Genomic DNA, 19,824 nt, shown 5'->3' with positions numbered 1-19,824 from the left:
CCCTCCACTCTGAACCTTCAATCAAGTAATGACAGAAGACATGGGAAATCTGCAGAGTTCTGTGATCAGATTCTCAAAATCTTCTTCTGGAGATATTGATTACATTTTACTAGTCTAAGTTGGACCCTAGAGATCCAAAATTGGATACATATTAAGTAGGTTGACCCCATAGATCAGATCAGCACACTATATGCTTTCTGATACTGCCAATGCTGCAAAGGCTTTAAATACAATTTGACTTCTTCATTATCTCCAGCTTTTCAGGGAATAAGCTTTGTCTTCACTTCAGGCCATTTCCACCCCCTTCTATTCAGGACACAGACATACAAAAATGTATTGAAAACCTCTTTGAAACTAAGACACAAAAATTGAGTGCAGGATGGTTGAGGGAAACTGGAGGAAATATAAAGGAAACATGTTAATCTTTCGGTTCTGAATTTCACATCAAATAAGATGCTTTTTCTTCCTTTGCCCCAGGAGCCAAATTTTTCTGTATTGATGGAGGAGGAAAGGCTCCCCTTTTATTCTTGGAAAATTTCCTGAAAGCCTACTCCAATCTGGAGATGCAATTTCAGCAGTCAGCACTTATCTGGGGAGCAAACCAAGAGACTCTTTTATGAACACACAGACATCAAGCAAGGGCACACTGTCCCTGACCTAAGCCTCCCTCCAGCTGCAACCTGTTGTACGATGATGTGTCCACATGATTTATTTCTCCCCTGCCGCCCTAGCCCGAGCTGGCAAAGAAATCAGCTGAGTTTACAAACACACCGCCTCAAAGAAAAAGAAGGAATAAAAAAAAAAAAAAAAAAAAAAAAAAAAAAGGTAAACCGAATGAAATTCACAAAACCATCACACACTTTAAAACCTGTCTCAAGGTGCTGCCGTGCGAACTTACGTTGCCTTTTTCAAATTTATTGACGGTGTTGATGCAGTTGTAGAGGACGCGCTCGCCCGTGTCCCCCTGGTCGCCGATGAGGCAGACGAAGACGTTGGCATCTGTGCCACTCCCGCTGACGGTCCCCGTGCAGACTGTCACACGGTATTTTATCACTGGGGGAGACATAAATTAATAAAACAATTTCAGCCACGCGATTAATTGCCGCTGAAATTTACTGCGTCTTTCGGCAGGCCTGTAATTAACTTTAAGTGTCCGTGCTCCCAGCTGGCACTTGTGCTGATGTATTGGCTTTTTACACTTCCTGGTTATCACCAGGGGAAGAAAACAAGCCAAAATAGAAAGACACCAAACGGTAAGAGGACCCATAAAAGCCCACCAAAGAAGGACATAAAGATGTTGACCACTCCAAGTAAAGCCTCATGAGTTGGAGTGCACAGCCTTGTTGAGGTCCCAGTCCTGCTACCTCCCCTCCTGCCTTCCCAAAACAGTCCTGGTGATGGGGGACCTGGTAAAGTGTTTGGGGAAAACAACATTTTCAGCTTCCAGGGGCATGGCAGGAAGACAGAAAGAGTTAAAAAGGGACAAGTGCTCACAGATCTGAGGAATGGGCTTTTCATGTTGGATTTATGGAGCAAGACAAGCCCAGTTGGCCCCATCCCCTTGAGATCCTTATAATCCTAGAATCATAAAATCATAAAACCATTGAGGCTTCGAAAAGCCACCAAGATCATGCAAGACTCCAAACTTTATGCAGGAGTTTGGACTGTGTCCTTGCCACCTTTGAGATCCTTATTTACAATTTTTCTGGGTGGATTTTGAGCTGCCACCTTCCTCCCCCAACCCTGCCCTCACCTCTGCCCTCCCATCCCATTGGGTGAAGGATTTCCAGGAAGAAATATCACAAGGAAGAACCAGCCCACAGACCAACCTTTGAGAGAGGGATTTTCTTCTCCAGCACAGGGAAGGGACAAGAAGTGTTGCTCCCACCCTCCCTCCAAAACCCATCTGCAAGCCCAACACACAGGTACTGCACCTCAACTCTGTTCAGCACAACTGTTCCTCACAGGGAAGTGGCTGTGTGAGGACCCAAGCTGCCCTCTCCACAGTTGATTAAAAATACATTTCAAAACCAGGTTTATTTACATTTTAATAACATCTGCAATTACAATTACTCTTCCTCTCCTGAGAAACTGCTCTGCTGCATGCAGATCACCGAAAGCAGAAATTTCAGAAAACAGGGGACTTGTGGTCTACAGAGTGTGGTGGAAATATGAAAAATCCCACTGGCCACCTTGAGATATTCAGCCCTTGAGATATTCTGCCCTCCTAAACTCTCCCCCTAAATACATTTAGTTCTTGTGACACAAGGTCAAGGCAGAAGTGGCCGCTTCAGGAAGCCAGTGCAAAGTTCTGCAGCTTTCCTTAATTAAATCTCCAGATCAATTAAATGAATAAATAGTTTGGATTGCTTATACATACTGAAAGATGTATTTGCTTTTGCACTACTGTTCTCTGTGACTTCCTACATATTTATTTATACATACAGCTGCATAAATTTGCATATAACTAAATAAAACTTTAAACACGATTGTTAAATTGTAGATTGCATTTCAGCTAAGTTTGCTTTCCATGAACATCCCTCAGACCTTGCATTTCACATTTTAAGGGAGACTGGAAAAAAACCCACAAGTTTTAAAAAAACTCAGCTAACTCTGGAAGCAATTGTGCTGGGGCCAGATCTCTCCCATTTCCCATCATAGAGAAATTTGCTAAAAAAAAAAAAAAAAAGAGAAAAAAAAAAGCCTGGGATTTCTGAGGCTTCATGCAGCTAATGATGCACACAGAAAATACTGCAGAGAGAAAGTGCCAGAAAGAGAAGTTAATTGAATTGCATCGGTCTGCCTGTGCATCTCTCACACAAAGAGGGTTTCTTTCTATTCAGGTCCTAAGCAAGAGCCCTGCACAGAGCCCGTGGCTCTCACCTGGCATGACTTCAGACACCAGAGATCCCTCCGCAGGGAGCTCCCTCACGATCTCGTTGTCATCTTCATTTATATCGAGCCAGCGGCCACAGTTGAACGAATACTTTTCTTTTGTCAGCGTTTTCAGCAGAGTTACCTTCATTAAACCAAAACACTGCATGAGTTCAGAGGCTTAAAGACAAAAAAGCAATAAGCTCCTGACAGGCTTTTGCCAGGGAGGCAAGAGCAGGTAGCAGCAGAGAAACAAAACACATTGATAATGAGGCTGTAATTCTGACTCGTGCACTGTAGTGATGCATGGAGCAAAGTCATAGCTGATGGCTTTTCATTCCTCCTCTCTCCCATCACTCCACGGTGTTGTGAAAGTTTTGAAGGACTCTGTGACACTTAAAACTTCTCATCATAAGACACTGTATAAACCCACGGAGCAAATCGTGGGTGGGGCTTGTGCTGCTGGTTCTCACTGCTCAGAATCAGTGCATGAGAAAAAAAAAAAACCAAAAAATAGCAGCAAGCTTGGCCAAAGATCTGCAGTAGCTTCCAAAGGAGTAATGAGCAAATAAGATAGTGGTCTGCAGTTGTCTGGTGAAGGAAGGGTACAATGAAGGTCTATAAAATCACAGGTGACATGAAGAAGGCAAAGAGGGGTCAACTGTTCATTATTCTGCCACAAGAAATACAGGGTACCAAATGATGCTTGTGGAACAAAGTTGTAAGCAAACAAAAGGGCACAACCAGCCTGTGAAGTCCTTGCCAAAAGCTATTATGGTTGCTAAAAGTTCAACTGCTCAAGGGGAGGCTGGAAACTTTGAACAACTGGCTGGAAGAAAAATCTATTAAATGCTTTGTATTTGGTAGATCTGTTCAGGAAGTAAGAGTCCAATTAAATAGTCAAAACCTGGAAGAACGTTAGGAGGAAGTATCATAAGTGCTTGACCTTTTCTTACACTTCTCTAGATGAACTAGATGGACTTTTGGCCTGACCAGTGTGGCTGCTTTATGTTCTTGTCATAGAAAATAAAAGCCTGACCTGACACGAAGCAAACCTGGCATGAAACGTGTGAGGACTGGATCATTTAAGGCTTCATCTAAGTTCCTAGAGAATAAAATGGATGTACAAGTGGTGTGATTCATGTGCCATGAGGCTGACGCATCCAGAAAACATCAGACTGGCTGTACATGGACAGGTTGATTTCATGGAGTCAGAGAATCATAGAATCATTTATGTCGAAAAAGACATGCAATATCCTTGAGTCCAACCATAAGATCATTGATGCATTTCATGCATCTTAACCACGTTTGCTTAGACAGTTTGGCCAAAAGTGAATCCTAGACACACTGCCAGATCCTTCTCGTCCTTCCTGAACACAGTTTTTGTGCAGGAAAATAGGATACCACAGGGAAATACATAACTATACAAGCATTCTTGTTCATCATTTGATGAGCAAGAAACAACACAGATGATTGCAGTTGCCCAAAGTCTGACCAGCACTTTCTTTCTGGTAAAGACCACAGTCAGACACCTTCCCTCACCATATGCTGACAACAGCAGTATTTGTTGCCCTCTTCCCACTGGAGGTGGGTGTTGGCTGCGGGTGCTTTTGCAGCTCCATGACAATGCAGGAGAACAGGATCTGTCAAACCGCATTAGAGGCACGTGAGAAAAACCTCCAAGCACTGAATTGTGGTTTATCAACACAGTTGTTTACAGATGCAGAGCTAAGCGTGTGTTTTCTCAAGCGCAGAGAATGCCTTTCAAGCTGCTCAGGAGGAGTATGGGTGAAACTTAGAGCTGAACTTGCTGCCTAGACAACCCAGAGGAGGGCTGATAGCATGGTAATCAATGCTGGTAGAGCAAAAGACATATGCCTGAGGTTCAAGCAGATCACTCTTTTAATTTCCCAAACAGCTCAGTGCTGCTCTCCTCTCCACAGCCTCTGTGGCCTCCTCCAGTCCGCAGGTGATCACCTCCTGTCAGCATTTCGGGGCAGGTGATTCTCCACTGTGCAGCAGTTCTCTGCTGTTATCAGTTTTTTGTTATGGACAAGCTAAATAGGCCACGGAAGGAGTGGGTTTGCCTCTCTGTACAGTAATGATGTCTGAGAGTAGGAAGAGCAAGGAAAAACACCCTGGTAGCAGTGAGATGGGACTACAGTGGTCTGACACTGGAAGGATGGGAAAATGTGGTTTTCACCACCAATCTGGGCTGTTGGGAGCTGCCTCTTCCCATTACTCTGATTTACCATACACAGAATCCTTTAGGTCAGAAAAGCCCTCCAAGGTAATTAAGTCCAACCATTCTCCCAGCACTGCCAAGGCCACCACTAACCCATGTCCCCCAAGTGCCACATTGACACAGCTTTTAAATCCCTCCAGAGATGGGGACTCCAACACTGCCCTGGGCAGCTGTGCCAGGGCTGGACAACCCTTTCCATGAAGAAATCTTTCCTAATATCCAATGTAAACCTTCCCTGGTGCAACTTGAGGCTGTTTCCTCTTTTCCTGTCACTTGTTACCTGGGAGAAGAGATCAAACCTCACCAGGCTAAGACCGCCTTTCAGGGAGTTGTAGAGTGAGAAGTTTCCCTCTAAGCCTCCTTTTCTCCAGGCTTCCACTCCTCAGCCTGACAGGGAGGCACCTCTGACCACTGCAGCACATCAAACTCCACTGCCAGCTGGGGAGCAGTGACCCAGGACTGGCTCTGCAGACCTCTCTGACCAGTCTGGCTTTTCAGATCTATCTTCCCTTGCTGTCCCCTCACCTTATTCAGATGCCAGCCAGCGAAAGGATTTCTTTTCTCATGCCATATCCGAAGCTTATAAAATGTGCCCAGATCAGGGAGCTCAATCTATAGAGGGGAAAAAAAGTGCATTATCCATTTCTGTATGTCAGCAAAAGATGCACACAAACGACAACTCCGAACATCTTTTCAGAGCTAAATCAGAGAGGAGTCAATAACTAAGCCTAATCCCTGTTTGCAGAAGACAAGCCTTGTCATTTGCATCACCACCAAACTTCACCTCCAATAAAGTAGGATTTACCTAGGTAAAGATCTCATGCTGATGATTTTCCATGCAGGGTTGAAGCTAATGCCCTGGAAAACAATGCCAAGCCAAATTTACCACTTGGACAAGATTCATACCATGAACTTGTCAGTCTGTCCAGTTTCAAAGTTGTCTGAATTGTTGTCCAGCTTCATCTCATCTGACTTCCCCTTGTCTCCATAAATCTGGAAGAAGATGGTGGCATCTGTCCCTGCATTCTTAATGTCACTCGTCCAGATCCACAGAGACCAGGGGTTCTCTAGAAAGAAAGGTTCAAGGTATTTGTTTTTAAAAGTAAGTTTTAAGGGTAACCTGGTAAAAAAAACATAATTCTCATTATTTCCTCTGATAGGTAGAGAGGGCAGGATGATATGAAAGAAGACCAAGACATTTCCTCTTTTTCTGCACAAACATAATCAGCTGTTACATGCCTTAAAGGAATGAGATTGGTTGGAAATACAATTCTGTGATTTCATTTAAAAGAAAATTAGGAAAAAACAAAAATCACCACTTGTCAGGTAAACTATATTCTTCTCTTATACATTAGTAACAGGGTAATGCAGGAATGTGCTCCATCCCTGTAATTTCAGTATACTTGTCAAACAATTCTAGCTTCACAGACCACAAAGCCAAGGAAATATTCAGCTTTCCTTTTGCCAAAGGGAAAGAGTCTCCAGTTACTTGAGCATGGTGCAATGCAGCTCCAGGTAGCCCCTCAACTTCCTAGACCTATGTCTGGAACAAGGAGCAGTACTATATAGACATGGAATCACCTCATCCTGAGCTAATGAGCCTTCCTGAGGCTGCACTAGTTACCCCAGACCCTGTTTGCAAAACAGGCTGGCTCAGAGGCCGCTCAGCTATCCCAAGCCAGGCTGCACCATGGGGGGCAAACACACTCAAGAGCAATGCAAAGATATTTTCCAAAAGTTTTTAAATTACTTAAATGCCTAAATCCCACCCAAGTTCAGCCAGCACTTTTTTTTAATGCTACGTGACGCGCCAAAAGATTGTGACCAAGCTGCAAATTTTTTATCTCTTAAGTCTTCTCTTTATTTTAACCATAAGACCAGCAAGTTTACATTGATTTCCATATGAGAGAGTGGTTGCACATATAGAGGTGACATTATTTCTTCCAAAGAGCCCCTCATCTGCATTCTTTATTGATGATAATGTGTGTCGCTTCTGCAGGCCTTGCAGCACCTGCAGGAGAGGGAACAGCCTTCTTTCCTCTCTCAGACATCAGCTGAATTATTAACAAATCTTAATGAGAGAATTCCTAACCCTTTCAGTATGCCTGAGCCCATACCAGCACGGCTTGACCTTCAGAGCCCAGAATGGAATATAAAAATATGATGACATGCATATAAATTAGATTTTTACCGATCTACTCAGTGTTTGACTGTAAAAAAAAAAAAGGGGGCAAGAGCTACTGAAAAAAAAATGAAGGGAAGAGGGAACTCTTAGAAAAAGTTTTGTCCCTGTTTTAATAATATACAAAATGTTCATGACCACTTCTTTCTGAAAAGCACCAGCAGGTTTTATATGAGCAGAAATGAAGCAAAGGCAGTTCTGTGGATAACATGTGATAGAGAAGCCTGGTCTCCCTGGGGAAAAGAGCAAGGGCAATTCAGACACCAGAGACTGCTCTCATCTCTCTGGTTTGGCCTCCCTGACCTCTTGCTGAAGGAAAAGAGAAGTGATGCCTGTGTAGAGGGGGAAATGGGACCTTGTACCAGGATTAAATGCAGATAGAGGGCTGTCAGGGAGAAACCACACAGGGAGAAACATGGGTGAGCTAGGGCAGCAGCTGCTGGAGGTGACCAGGCATTTCCCCAAATGCCCATCATCCTCCTCCTCCGGCTCATGGGGCACATTCCCCTGTTTTCTGTGCCTTCACATCAAGGCATCCAGGCAGTCAGGAAATTCTCAGAGCCAGAGCAAATACTCCCCAGGTCACAAACACCAGGGAGAGCTAAACCTGACACAACAGTTTCCAGCATAACATTCAGGATGAGGAAGGGAGGGAGTGAAAAAAAAACACACAAAAAACCCCAACAGAATAAATACAAGCTACACACGGAGCTGCAATCTGCTGTGGGAGCAGCTTGCAGATGCTGTGCTGGGAGATGTTTCACCATGGATACCCCAAGTGAGGTTCAGCCCAGCTTTGATCAGCTCTACAGAAAGGGACAGTCCTGTATGCACGGGAAGATAGGCGAGATGACATAATAGGTCTTTTCTAACTCCAAGTCTTACGCTTCTATAATCTGGCAGCTAAAGGTCACAGATTTCTCAAGGCTAATGCTCCCTGTCTATCTCCTGCACTGCAGTGGCAAGGGAATTAGCCTGTCAATAACAATCAGAGCTGATAATAGAGGGTTAAAGGTTGCAGATGCTTTAGCTAAATGGACCGAGTCGGAGGCGCAGTGTGGTTATAACACTGACTAACATTTAGATAAAGCTTATTTAAATGAACTGCTGTTTAAGCAGGAGCCCACCCGAAGCACGCGGATTAAGCTGTGTCCATTATCCTAATTAAAAGATTCTGTTTACACACACAGGCACTGGCGCAGGCGAGACGGGCAACTGATGTGTTTTGCTTGGTGCAAAACCAGCCAGCGAAGCGAGGCCGGTGCTGGAGCCCGTGTGGATGGACGAGCATGATGAACATGCCCGTGCACTGCTCGGCAAGGCACAGAGCAGCTCCTCCCTGCAAACGTGTGCCATTGCCTCCCTCTAGAGAGAAGCCTTCAAATTCAGCACCCCTGTGCCTCGGGAGGCACATTTAGTAGCTGGACAGGACTTAACGCTGGTTATTTTTCTAAGGTCAAGAATAATAAAGAAGTTAAAGTTAGCAGGAAGAGTTTTGTTTTTCTTCCCATTTTTTTTTTCTCTCGGGGTTGTCTTTGTACTGTATTTAGGTTTTGTTTCTATCTTGAACAAGAAAACTTTGCTTCTGTAGTGATAGGAAATGTAGCCTGGCTTGTCTGCAAACATAAGATGGTGGCTGAGGAAGCCCCAAGCACAGTGAACCTAGGAAGGCTGACAGGTCATACCTCTTCCCCTAAGAAAATAAGAGTAATTCTTAAAAATATTGTAGAAGTTTCATTTTAAACTCCCGAGGATGTTCAAAGCTGAAGCTCATGCCACAACATCAGAAGGATGTGTTGCTGCTGGAGCGAGTCCAGAGGAGGCCATGGAGATGCTCCAAGGGCTGAAGCCCCTCTGCTCTGGAGCCAGGTTGGGAAAGCTGGGGGTGTTCACCTGGAGAAGAGAAGGCTCCAGGAGGAGACCTGAGAGCCCCTTCCAGTGCCTAAAGGGGCTCCAGGAGAGCTGGAGGGGGACTTGGGACAAAGAATGGAGGGACAGGACAAGAGGGAATGGCTTCCCACTGTCAGAGAGCAGGGTTAGATGGGATATTGGGAAGGAATTCCTGTCTGTGAGGGTGGTGAAACGTTGGCCCAGGTTGCCCAGAGAAGCTGTGGCTGCCCCTGGATCCCTGGAACTATCCAAGGCCAGGTTGGACGGGGCTTGGAGCAACCTGGGATAGTGGAAGGTGTCCCTGCCCATGGCAGGGTGTTGGAATGAGATGGTCTGTAAATATCCCTCCCAACCCAAACTATTCTGTGACTCAGTGACTCAGTTCACCTCTACCTGACTACGGGTCGTCCCATGTCACTCAGGTGACACTCATGTTTCTTGTGGGAGAGGGGGTGATGGTCACAGGAGGCCCTGGACCCTTTTACCTACTTTTCAGTCTCTTCTGGCGTAAAGAGACCATTTCATAGAGTTCCCGCTCTATTAGACCGTCTCCTTCATCTTCATCCAGCCATTTCCCACATGGGAAGGTTTGCTCAATACCAGTGAATGGGCAGTAAACCACCACCTGGGAAAAGAGATTGGGAAAATGGGGTTGAATATTCCGCTACTGGCAGCCCCCCCACTCCCGGCACCTCCATTCTGAAAATTTAAATACCAAAGCAGAGACAGAGCTGGAGATCTTGGTCCTGCTCTCAAAATCAGGTTTTCTGGACCAAAGTGAACAGGACTGGTTGCACAGTTCCCAATTTGCAGTACAGTTACAACCCATCCATCCTGTTATTCCCATTTTTGCAGCAGCACATCAAAAGGGGTCAACCAAGAAGAGGTGAAACACCAGGAGGGGAAGGGAATGGGAGCAGGCAGGGTGGCTGCAGGAGCCAGCCCTGCACCACACCAGTGCACCGCAGGGCTTTGCAGAACACACAAGATAAGAAAAGCCTTCAAACACATTCTAAGCTGACTTTGCTTTCCAGGAAAGCTGCCTTTCCACATAGCTTCAGGATAGGCAGCTACCCCACTCCCCATCCTCCCATCACCTCCTGCTGGCCTTGCACATGATGTCACATCACATATTGCCCCACTACCTCCCAGTAACAGCCGAGGTCAGCCACTTTTTGTTGATGGGTTGTTTTAGTTTTTTGGTTTTGTTTTTGTTTGTTTGTTTGTGTTTGGTTTTGTATTGTTTTGTTAGTTTCTGGGTTTTTTTGGTTGGTTGGTTGGTTGGGGTTTTTTTTGGTTTTTGTTTTTTTTAAAATAATTTCTGAGCTCCAGAGCAGCATCTAGAAACTTCAGGGAAGTCTGAACGGAGGTGATAACTTTGAAACGCTCAGCACAATCCAAGGCTGCAATTCTGTCCGGCCCCTTGGGCGAACATCTGAAGGTGCTTTTGGAGCTGAGCAAACAATAATCTCTCTCTTTGTGACTGCAGAGGGGCAATCAACCCAATTAGCGAGTGATTGACTTATGCATCTAATGTGCCTTTGAGGCAATCAGCTACTCCCATGCATGATGTATAGTATTGACTTGTTAAGTCGTGGATATTGCCATCCAAACAAAAGCAGGTTTATTTATTTATTTTTAAACTGTACTTGGTTGTTGGGGTCAGGGTGGGGTCAGGAGACAGTCTGACAGCTGCCTACAGACAAAATAACTTGGCAGTGTTGGCTTACTGCTGGGACTCCATGACTTCAGAGGTCTTTTCCAACCTAAATGATTCTTCGAGTTTATGATAATTTTAGTCTCACCTTCTCACAGAACCAGCCAGAACTGACTCCACAATTATCATGCCCAATGCTGACCCTGCTGAGAGGGCTGAGAAGAGCAGCTATCTCCACGTTAAAGAGATCTGTCCTGGCACGCTCAAATTCACCTCCTTCCAAGAAAATCTTCCCACTGTTCTTTAAGCCTTTGGAGCCGTGGAGGATTATGTGGATCTTGGAGTTTGTGCCAGCTCCTCTGATATCTCCTGTCACTACAGCCACGTTGTACACAATACCTGAAGGAATCAGGAGTTTAGTTAGGAAAAAAAGAAGGGAGGAAAGGAGTCTGAGAATTATGATTTTGATTGGATTTAGGTCGGACTCTATTGGTTTCCCACTGATCTATTTTGACTTTTGACTTAGACACAGTGCAATGCTTCATTTGTTTTTGTCCCACACTTAACTCTGAAAAATACACATCTATCTTCAGACTGTCCAAGAGAAACAGGCTTGGGGTGACAAAATCCCTATCATATGGCCCAGTGGTTTTTTTATTCACCATGTGGTGATGATTAGGTGAAGAAAGGCGATAAAACTGAATTGGCAACTAAGTAGGTGAATTTTGAGAGATGCCAAGCACTAAATGTGTCAGGGAGTGCTGAGAGGATGGAAAAGTGCTGCTTTAAACAGTGGTGGCAAGATCTGCAGCATCACAAAAATCTAGAAGCTTCAGATCAGCAGTTTATAATGCTGCTGAAGCCATCAGGACTTCCATAGTCACTGTGAGAGCCTGAAGTTCTCAGCAAAACAAGGTTTGGGAGAGATACTAACTCAGCTGGAAGAAAGAAAAATATTTCTGAAGGGAAGCCACTATGCATAAAAGTGTCCTGTTTGGTTTTCTGGGTTTTTTTTTTCCTAGCTCAAACTGTTGGTCTAAGAAAGAAAACACTTCTTCCTACAACCTTACCTCTCAGAAGGCTCATAGGCAAGTACACCTTAGATCTATCTCATGGCACAAAATAGACACCTAAAACACTCTAACAATGTCTTAGGGAGCATGTAAAAAGTAGTTGGGGCCCAAGATAAGTTCTTTGATTAAATCAGCCAGAAATTTCAATAGGGACTTCGGATGAAGTAGAAATATCAGAACTCACTCTCGTCTAAATTATCCTCCCTTTGAAATTTACATTAAAAACTCCACTCAAGCATGCTTTACTACTGGATGTATCTTCAACAAAACTCATGAGAGCAGGAAAAAAGAATGCACAGTCATGAATGGTAAAAAATAAAGGAAGCTTTTACCAAATGAATTACATTTCTGTTTTCTTTCCCATCTTCCCCTAATTTTTCTTAACAAGCATCCTGAAGTCAGGAATCTGCACCCAGACCACTCTCCTCATGCACGTGCAGGGGGAATACAAGGACTGCAGATGCTGAAGACCATGCAAGGAAGTAAAAAACAGCTGCTACATGCATGGTCAAAGTGTTTGCCTTTATGCTAATAAATAAATAAATACAGGCAGAACACTATCCAAATAATCTTCTGCCTTGTGGTGAGTTCTTTTGTTGACTTTACATGCAAGTTTCTTTTAACAGAGGCATAAATTTTGGTTGTCTTTGCTTTAACCATGCTGGATAATAAGAAAGACTGATTTAGGGATCAGCACTGCCTTTCTCATTTTGTAAAAGGATGCGTAGTTCCCCAGACAAGAACACGAAGTACAATATTCGCTACTGTGTGGCACAGTGGTGACTGTGGAAATAGCAAACCACTCCCTAGAAACTGGTGAGAGACTTGCTGAAGTACAAGCTGGATCTTTCACCCTCTGTCCATAAGGCCCTTATCCAGGTGCCTCGGGTGATAAACCAGCTTGTAGGTCCTGCACAGGTTCACCAATGAGATAAAGAGGGGGGAAATAAGGTGGTAATTCAGGGACCCTTGTACAAAACATCCTGCTACGAGCAGATGGTTCACTGCAGATCTCCCTAAGCATAAGGCATTCAGTCTTCTCAAGAAAACATGGCTAATAGCATTAACTTCCCATTTCCCACCACAGATTCAGCCTACAAATTTACCTGTGGCTTCGGTGCCCCCAACAAGAATGTCCCTCTGGATTTTCCCATCGTCTTCATCTAAAGCAAACCAGCGTCCAACCGGGAATTGGTACACACACTTATTGCCAATGTCCTCAATGATCACCTGAGAGAAAAAAGAAACAGCACTTTGGAAAATAAAAAAAAAAAAAAGAAAAAGGAAAAAGCAAAGGTGTTACACAAGGGGTGGCAGAAGAGCAGAAGCTTAATGTACACACTTTGACCTGGTATTTAACACACTCAATACTCGAGCAGATCCCTCTCCACTCCCTAATTAGTACTGATACAATTTCAGACAATCAGTGAGTAAAAAAGCAGCTTTTTCCTTTTGCATTTTTTATCCAGTGAACCCACTCTGCATCTCTCGTTGTGTACGAGACCAGATGTCTCTGCTACCAAGACCAGCTGGTTGGCCTGTCTTCCCTCTCTCCAGAGCATGTTTGCTGGCTACTCTTCTCCATCGGCTGAGTGACAGCTCTTTGTTCTGCCTTGGGAACAGGCTGTGTTCTTTCTCTCTGCTTTAGGGCCTTGTTATAAAATAACACCTAGGAATTCCAGGGCAAATCAAGACCATCAGATCAGCTCGTGTGACCTAGTAACATCACTTTATCCCGATCAGTTATTCCAGGGTGGAACCATTGCAAAGGCAGCCGTGATACCCTGCAGTAGGAACAGCTTCTAATTTGGAGGGATTTGGCTCTTTGGACCACCAATGAGGTGGAGCTGTGCAAACATTATGAAGTTCAACCAGGCCAAGTGCAAGATCCTACACCTGGGTTGGGGCAATTCAAAGCACAAACACAGGCTGGACAGAGAACAGATCAAGAGCAGCCCTGGGGAGAAGGTCCTGGAGGGGCTGGTGGGTGAGAAGATGGACATAACCCAACACAGAAACCCCTGGGCTGATCCTACAGCGTGGGCAGCAGAGGGAGGATTCTGCCCCTCTGCCCCCTCAGGTGAGACTCCTCTGCAGAGCTGCCTCCAGCCCTGGGGAACAACAGCACAGGGATGTGGAGCTGCTGGAGAGAGTCCAGAGGAGGCCATGGAGATGCTCCAAGGGCTGAAGCCCCTCTGCTCTAGTGCCAGGCTGGGAGAGCTGTGGAGGGTTCATCTGGAGAAGAGAAGACTCCAGGGAGACCTGAGAGCCCTTCCAGTGCCTAAAAGGGCTCCAGGAGAGCTGGAGAGGGACTTGGGATGAGGGTCTGAACTGATAGGACAAGAGGGAATGGCTTCCCACTGCCAGAGGGCAGGGTTAGATTGGGATATTGGGAAGTAATTCCTGGCTGTGAGGGTGGTGAGGCCCTGGCCCAGGTTGCCCAGAGAAGCTGTGGCTGCCCCTGGATCCCTGGAAGTTGGACAGGGTTTGGAGCAACCTGGTCTGGCGGAAGGCATCCCTTGCCCATGGCAGGGGGTTGAAAATAGATTGTCTTGAAGGCCCCTGTCAAACCAAACCATAGGATTCGGTGATATTTTAATAAAACAAGCCAGGGAACAATCTTCCCCTTTAATACTAGATGGTAGTTTTTTGCATCTCCTGCTGAGGTGTTTCTTACCAATATCTTCTTCTGGGCTCCCGAAGCCTGCCATAGATAGAGTTACTGTAGTATCTTAAAACAGCAGAGAAGGGTACTGAAGAATTTCGGTAAGAAGAGAAGAAATCAAAATCTCTATTCCTCTGCATGGCTTATGCCTCAGAGGAGAAAAAAAAATCACTATTGTGGACAGAAAGCCCTTGACACTTTTCTCAACAAACAGGGAGAATCTGAAATCTGTCTTTTTGGATAAATTTATGAAGCCATTCTCTGGAAAACAGAGCTTCCCCTCCTGTCACTCATCCCACACCGTGCTGTTGCCTGTAGCATCACTGATTCTCGTTGTGCCTTCGTAGACATCAGCATCTGCCAGGGCTGGGGTTGTCAGGATGAGAGAGCAGTGCCGTGCTGGAGTGTTGGAGAATAAAACAGACGAGGTTCAGGAGAAATATCAACACTCTGATTCCTCTCTACCAGCTGATCCTCTTTGGGTTCCTTCTAATGGGTTTATTCATAAATTTAGAGGCAGAAAACCATCTCTGAGGATAAGCCACACTGAAAACACAAGAAACTTGAGAACAGGTTCATTCAGGAGTGAGAACACTAGAGCCTCCAAGTACTGGAGCAACTCACACAGAACCATCTACCAACAGTAGACAATAACTGAGATATTTTAGCTCAGTTCTCTGAACTTCCAGATGAATTTGCAAGCTAAAAGTTGCTTTCCACTTAACCACAAACATCTTGGAGGCTTGTGGCAGGGTTAACGTGTTGGCTGCAAGTCATTGCTACTCCAGGCTTAGGGACTTAGCAAACTCACCAACACTAAAAATCATGTCACATCACCTGTGACGTGAGAATGAGGTTCTTTTTCTGTGCTTTTCCCCCCTCACTGTGCTCTGTTACACTGAGCACAACTGCTCTGTTTTTCATTTCTGCATTTTTCATGGACAACCAACATCGTAACTTTTCCTGCATTGTATGGTGATGGTGGAAAAGCATGTGCTAATATTTGCATTTGTAACCCATCAAACTACTCTCTTACCTAGGATTTACAAATCTGGGGTGAGGTCTTCTGTGGATTAAAGCCAGCTATGTTTAATTACATTAAAAAAACATTAAAAGAAAATGAGACTAGAGGGAAGAGTCATAGATTTCTCCTTTTAAAATACTCCTTCAACCATTTCACTAAAAGCTGTAATACCTTCCTACCTTATAGCAGCAGTTTAAAATGAGCAGGAAAGAGGAAGAAAGGGATCTTTGTGGCAGGTATATCTCTTTTGCTGTGCCAATGACAAATCACTTAAACTTGGCCAAGCTGTAAGTCTGCAAATTTCCAGTGTGAACAGACCCAACAGATATTTCTTAGACTCTGGTATCGTTATGGTCTTGGTAACGAGTTAAGTCAACAGAATGAGAGGGGGCTTGGAGGCCCTGGCTTGGAGAATTCATCCTCCTTGGTCAAACAAACTGCTGTGATTGAGACAGGACCTGTGCCAGTGTTTTACCACCTTCATTGTAAAAAAACCCCCAAACTTATTCTTTATGTCTAACCCAGATCAGCCCTCTTTTAGTTTGAAACCAAACTACCCAACTGGAATTCTAATTGTCCAATTTGAATTTGCTGCACCTGGTTGAGATGCACCATGCTGGCACGCACCAGGCTGCTGCCAGCACTTCATCAGCCCTCTTTGCTCTGCAGAAAAAGCAAGTCCTGAAGAGGAAACTTCCGGAAAGGTGAAAACCTGATTTGTGACTCTCTCAGTAACTTGTATCACCAGCAATTATCCTTACATTTTCTTGGTACCAGACCCCTGAGAGGGTAAGTGGGATATTTTGACCCCTGGCACGCTTATATTGCATTTCTCACGAGTAACTAACCTTTGCAAGGAACCAGCCAGCAGAGCCTCCCTTGTTATTATGCCCTATATTAATCTTTCTTAATTTTCCCAGATTTGGAGCATCAAGTGTGAACTTGTCCTCTGCTCCTTTTTCAAAGTTGTCTTTGTCATTGTCCAGTCTCCTCACACCTGAGGGGGAAAAAAAGATAAAAAATAAGATTAAACAAACAAATAAACAATAATAAATAATAACTCCAAGGAGGAAAGGGTTACTGGCACATGTGTGTTTGTAAGTAAAGGAATATTTAGGAATGTCATCACTGGCTGAATCAAATATTCCCCAGGTATCAGCTCTCTGCAACCAGGATTCAAGGTAAAGGCAGAGGACTTTATATTCTAATAAAAAGGGTACCTTTTCTCGAGCACACAAAAGACCAGGATTTCCATTCTAATGTCACAGTTACTTACAGCTCTCAGAGCTTTCAGAAATATATATCCAGATGGCTCTTAAATCTTTTTTTCTTTTTTTTTTTTTAATATCACCACATTTCCCTTTTATTTTTAATGTCTTTGAAAATCTCCAAACTGTTCAAAAAAAAGGCTTTGGTCACAAGCTGCAGATTTTGACGTTTCAGGACACGGAATTCTTTGCTGCATCCGACAGGAAGGATTTATTTTCAAATTAGGACCCAGCCAGGGCTGTTGGCTTTTTCCTGATCTCACAGGAGTCTGCCTTTATGAAAAGTATTAAAGCTCTGACTGTGGTTGCAGCCAACGTTGCTCCTGCGTGAGCGATGCTGTGAGTTGGACTGAACTCACCCAAGGCACCAGTGCAGGGAAAAGTGTCAGTGGGCAAGGGTGTTATTTCTTTGTGCAGATATGACAGAGTGCCAGGACAACCAGCTTAGATTTAGACTCCCACTTTTTGGATGTCTTCAGTGAGATCAGATGAATCCCCTTGTAAAAGTCTGGAGGATTAATCAAGGATGAGCCCCATCCACTAGCTTTCATCATCTGTTCAAGGATACTTGGCAGACATAATATCATTATTTCTTGAATTTGATAGGATAGGTGCAGTGTAGAAGCGAGAGAATATTTGCTCTCTGGGTCTCCAGGAATTTCCACCCACTTTTCTCCATGGCCCCAAGAGTTTGGTTCAGGCACTTATTTTATTATTTTTCAGTTAAAAATATTTTTTAAAGGACTAATTTAATGTTTCCAGACCACTTTTGCACACAATCTACATTAAAAAAAATAAAAGAAATAAAAAAGCTAACACCATTTGCTTTAAAGCCGACTCACACAAACCTTGGTGAGATTATTTTTCCAAATGGCCAGGCAGGCTCAGCCCCAACATTTGCCACACAGAAGGGACATCATTACCCGTGCAGGGACCCAGAAAATGAGACACAGAGCTCTCAATGCATGCACTGTAAATACACATCGGTGCTGGATGCTTAAGTGGACTGGCACTTCCTCCACTGCTTCCTGCTGGTGGTTTATGCTGCATTTCCCCAGGGTTTGGGTTTTTTAGTGGTAGGTAACTTTGGTCACAGCCCAGCCATAGCTGCTGCACTGCAGTCGCAGCTTCCAGTGGACGTGGATGTGAGAAGCCCCAGAGCTAAAACCACTCAGCCAAATTATTCCGCGTTTGCCATGTCGCCTTTGTGAGTTGTTCAGATCACAGTCCTGCAGAGCAGGAGGAAATATTTTAGGAAATTATTTGCATTTGAATACCTGTGTCTCCTTTCTCACCGAAGATGTTAATGAAGACATCTGCATCTGTTCCACTGCCGCTGACTTCACCAGTGAAAACCCGGACCACGTACTTATTGACTGCAAGGAGAGAGGCACAAATCACAACACATTAATAACTCAGAGGTTTGATACAGAACATAACGTCACAAAACAACTCAGGCTGGGCTGATACTCTCTTGAAAGCTTGTCTGAACGATGGCTCTTGGAACACTGACCCTCTTCTCCATATGAGGAATAAAATCCATAGGCAGAACTCCGACACTGCGTATTCACTGCCCAGGGCGAGAGCACAGATCACTCAGTTCCTGGCCTTGACACTGAAAGGTGAAGTAGATGAGAAAGGGAAAATCTTCATGTTGATAAAAGGGCGTTAAATGAACTAGGACCTGCATACAAGCTTTGCTCTCTCCAGATGTCAAGGAGTTACAGAGTTACAGAGCCAGCCGTCCGCCCAAGCTCAGACCTGACCCCTCTGATCCCAGTGCTGTCCTAGAGCTATTTCTGCAGTTTAGTTTATATTAAGCCTGGCTGGTGACAAGTACTTTGAGGAAATAGTAGTGTAGTGATAGAACAAGGAGTAATGGAATCAAACTGAAAAAGGGGAAATTCAGATCAGATATACAGAAGAAATTCTTGACTGTGAGACTGATGAGGGGCTGGCACAGATTGCCCAGAGAAGCTGTGGCTGCCCCATCCCTGGAAGTGTCCAAGGTTGGACAGGGCTTGGAACAACCTAGAAGGTGACCCTGTCCATGGCAGGGGCTTGGAATAACATAATCCTTAGGGTCCCTTCCAACCCAAACCATTTTCTGGTTCTATGATTCTATGAAAGGTCAGTCACTGCATGAACACAAAAATATGAAGGTAGCCACCCTGCTGAGCTTAAAAAAAAAAATCCAATCTTTTTCATTTGATGGGGAAACAGGAGTAAATCCAAGGAGCTGTGACACTGTTAAGATACATCATGTGTGGCAAAAAGCAACACAAAAACCCTGTGGGTGAGCCAACCACAAACACTTCACATATGTCATGTACATGAGTTTGAAAAGCAAGTTCTTCAGATGGATCAGAGTGGGACTCACTTTGTTCCCAAGGACAGCCAGCGAGAGCTCGGCTTCTTCTGAAACCAATGACAAAACTCCCATGACCTTCAGTGTGACTTTATTTGGGCCAAATTTCAGAACCTACCACTCAAGTCCACCTGACTACCTTGCTCCTCCAGGCAAACAACCGTGACAAACATCTGGTGCTGTATCTTCCATGAAAAACCAGTGCTGGAGGCAGACAGCAAGACACAAAACAAAACTGATGAAAAGGAATGCAAAATCTACAGCCGAACAGCACATGATATGCCCTCAACAAAGTCTCTGTTACTGAGCCCTGGGCAGCTGACACTGAAAGCTCTGTGCTACTTCAGCTCTTTATTTCTGAGTCCCAGACACTCTGCTCCCATGAAAGGGTCAAATGCACAGGTCTCACATGCACATCCTTTGCAGAAACAAAATTTTCTGCACCACAGAATCATTAAGGCTGATAAAGACCTCTAAGATCTTCAAGTCCAACTGTTAACTGTGATTCATGATTTGCAACTCTTTTCCCTCTGGCAGGTGCAAATTTAGGGGAAAACCTTCTCTGGGCTTCCCAGCCA

The 19,824-nt window shown here is 44.5% G+C and overlaps 1 protein-coding gene across 1 annotated transcript in view; it reads right to left on the bottom strand.

Moving 5' to 3' along the window:
• LOXHD1 (lipoxygenase homology domains 1) overlaps window positions 1-19,824 on the bottom strand; it is a 126,765-nt gene that overhangs the window by 94,196 nt on the left and 12,745 nt on the right. The window contains exons 2-10 of the mRNA XM_017819740.1: window positions 18,156-18,254; window positions 16,459-16,607; window positions 13,028-13,151; window positions 10,997-11,247; window positions 9,681-9,816; window positions 6,026-6,186; window positions 5,645-5,731; window positions 2,884-3,019; window positions 899-1,053 (exon numbers count right to left, since the gene is read on the bottom strand). Of these exons, the coding sequence (XP_017675229.1) occupies window positions 899-1,053; window positions 2,884-3,019; window positions 5,645-5,731; window positions 6,026-6,186; window positions 9,681-9,816; window positions 10,997-11,247; window positions 13,028-13,151; window positions 16,459-16,607; window positions 18,156-18,254 (1,298 nt within the window). The remainder of the gene's footprint in view (window positions 1-898; window positions 1,054-2,883; window positions 3,020-5,644; window positions 5,732-6,025; window positions 6,187-9,680; window positions 9,817-10,996; window positions 11,248-13,027; window positions 13,152-16,458; window positions 16,608-18,155; window positions 18,255-19,824) is intronic.

This window comes from Lepidothrix coronata, unplaced genomic scaffold (assembly GCF_001604755.1).
Source record: "Lepidothrix coronata isolate B3197 unplaced genomic scaffold, Lepidothrix_coronata-1.0 Scaffold77, whole genome shotgun sequence".
Classification (NCBI taxonomy): Eukaryota; Metazoa; Chordata; class Aves; order Passeriformes; family Pipridae; genus Lepidothrix; species Lepidothrix coronata.
Note: the sequence above shows the minus strand (reverse complement) of the source record. Positions and strands in the feature narration are given on the sequence as shown.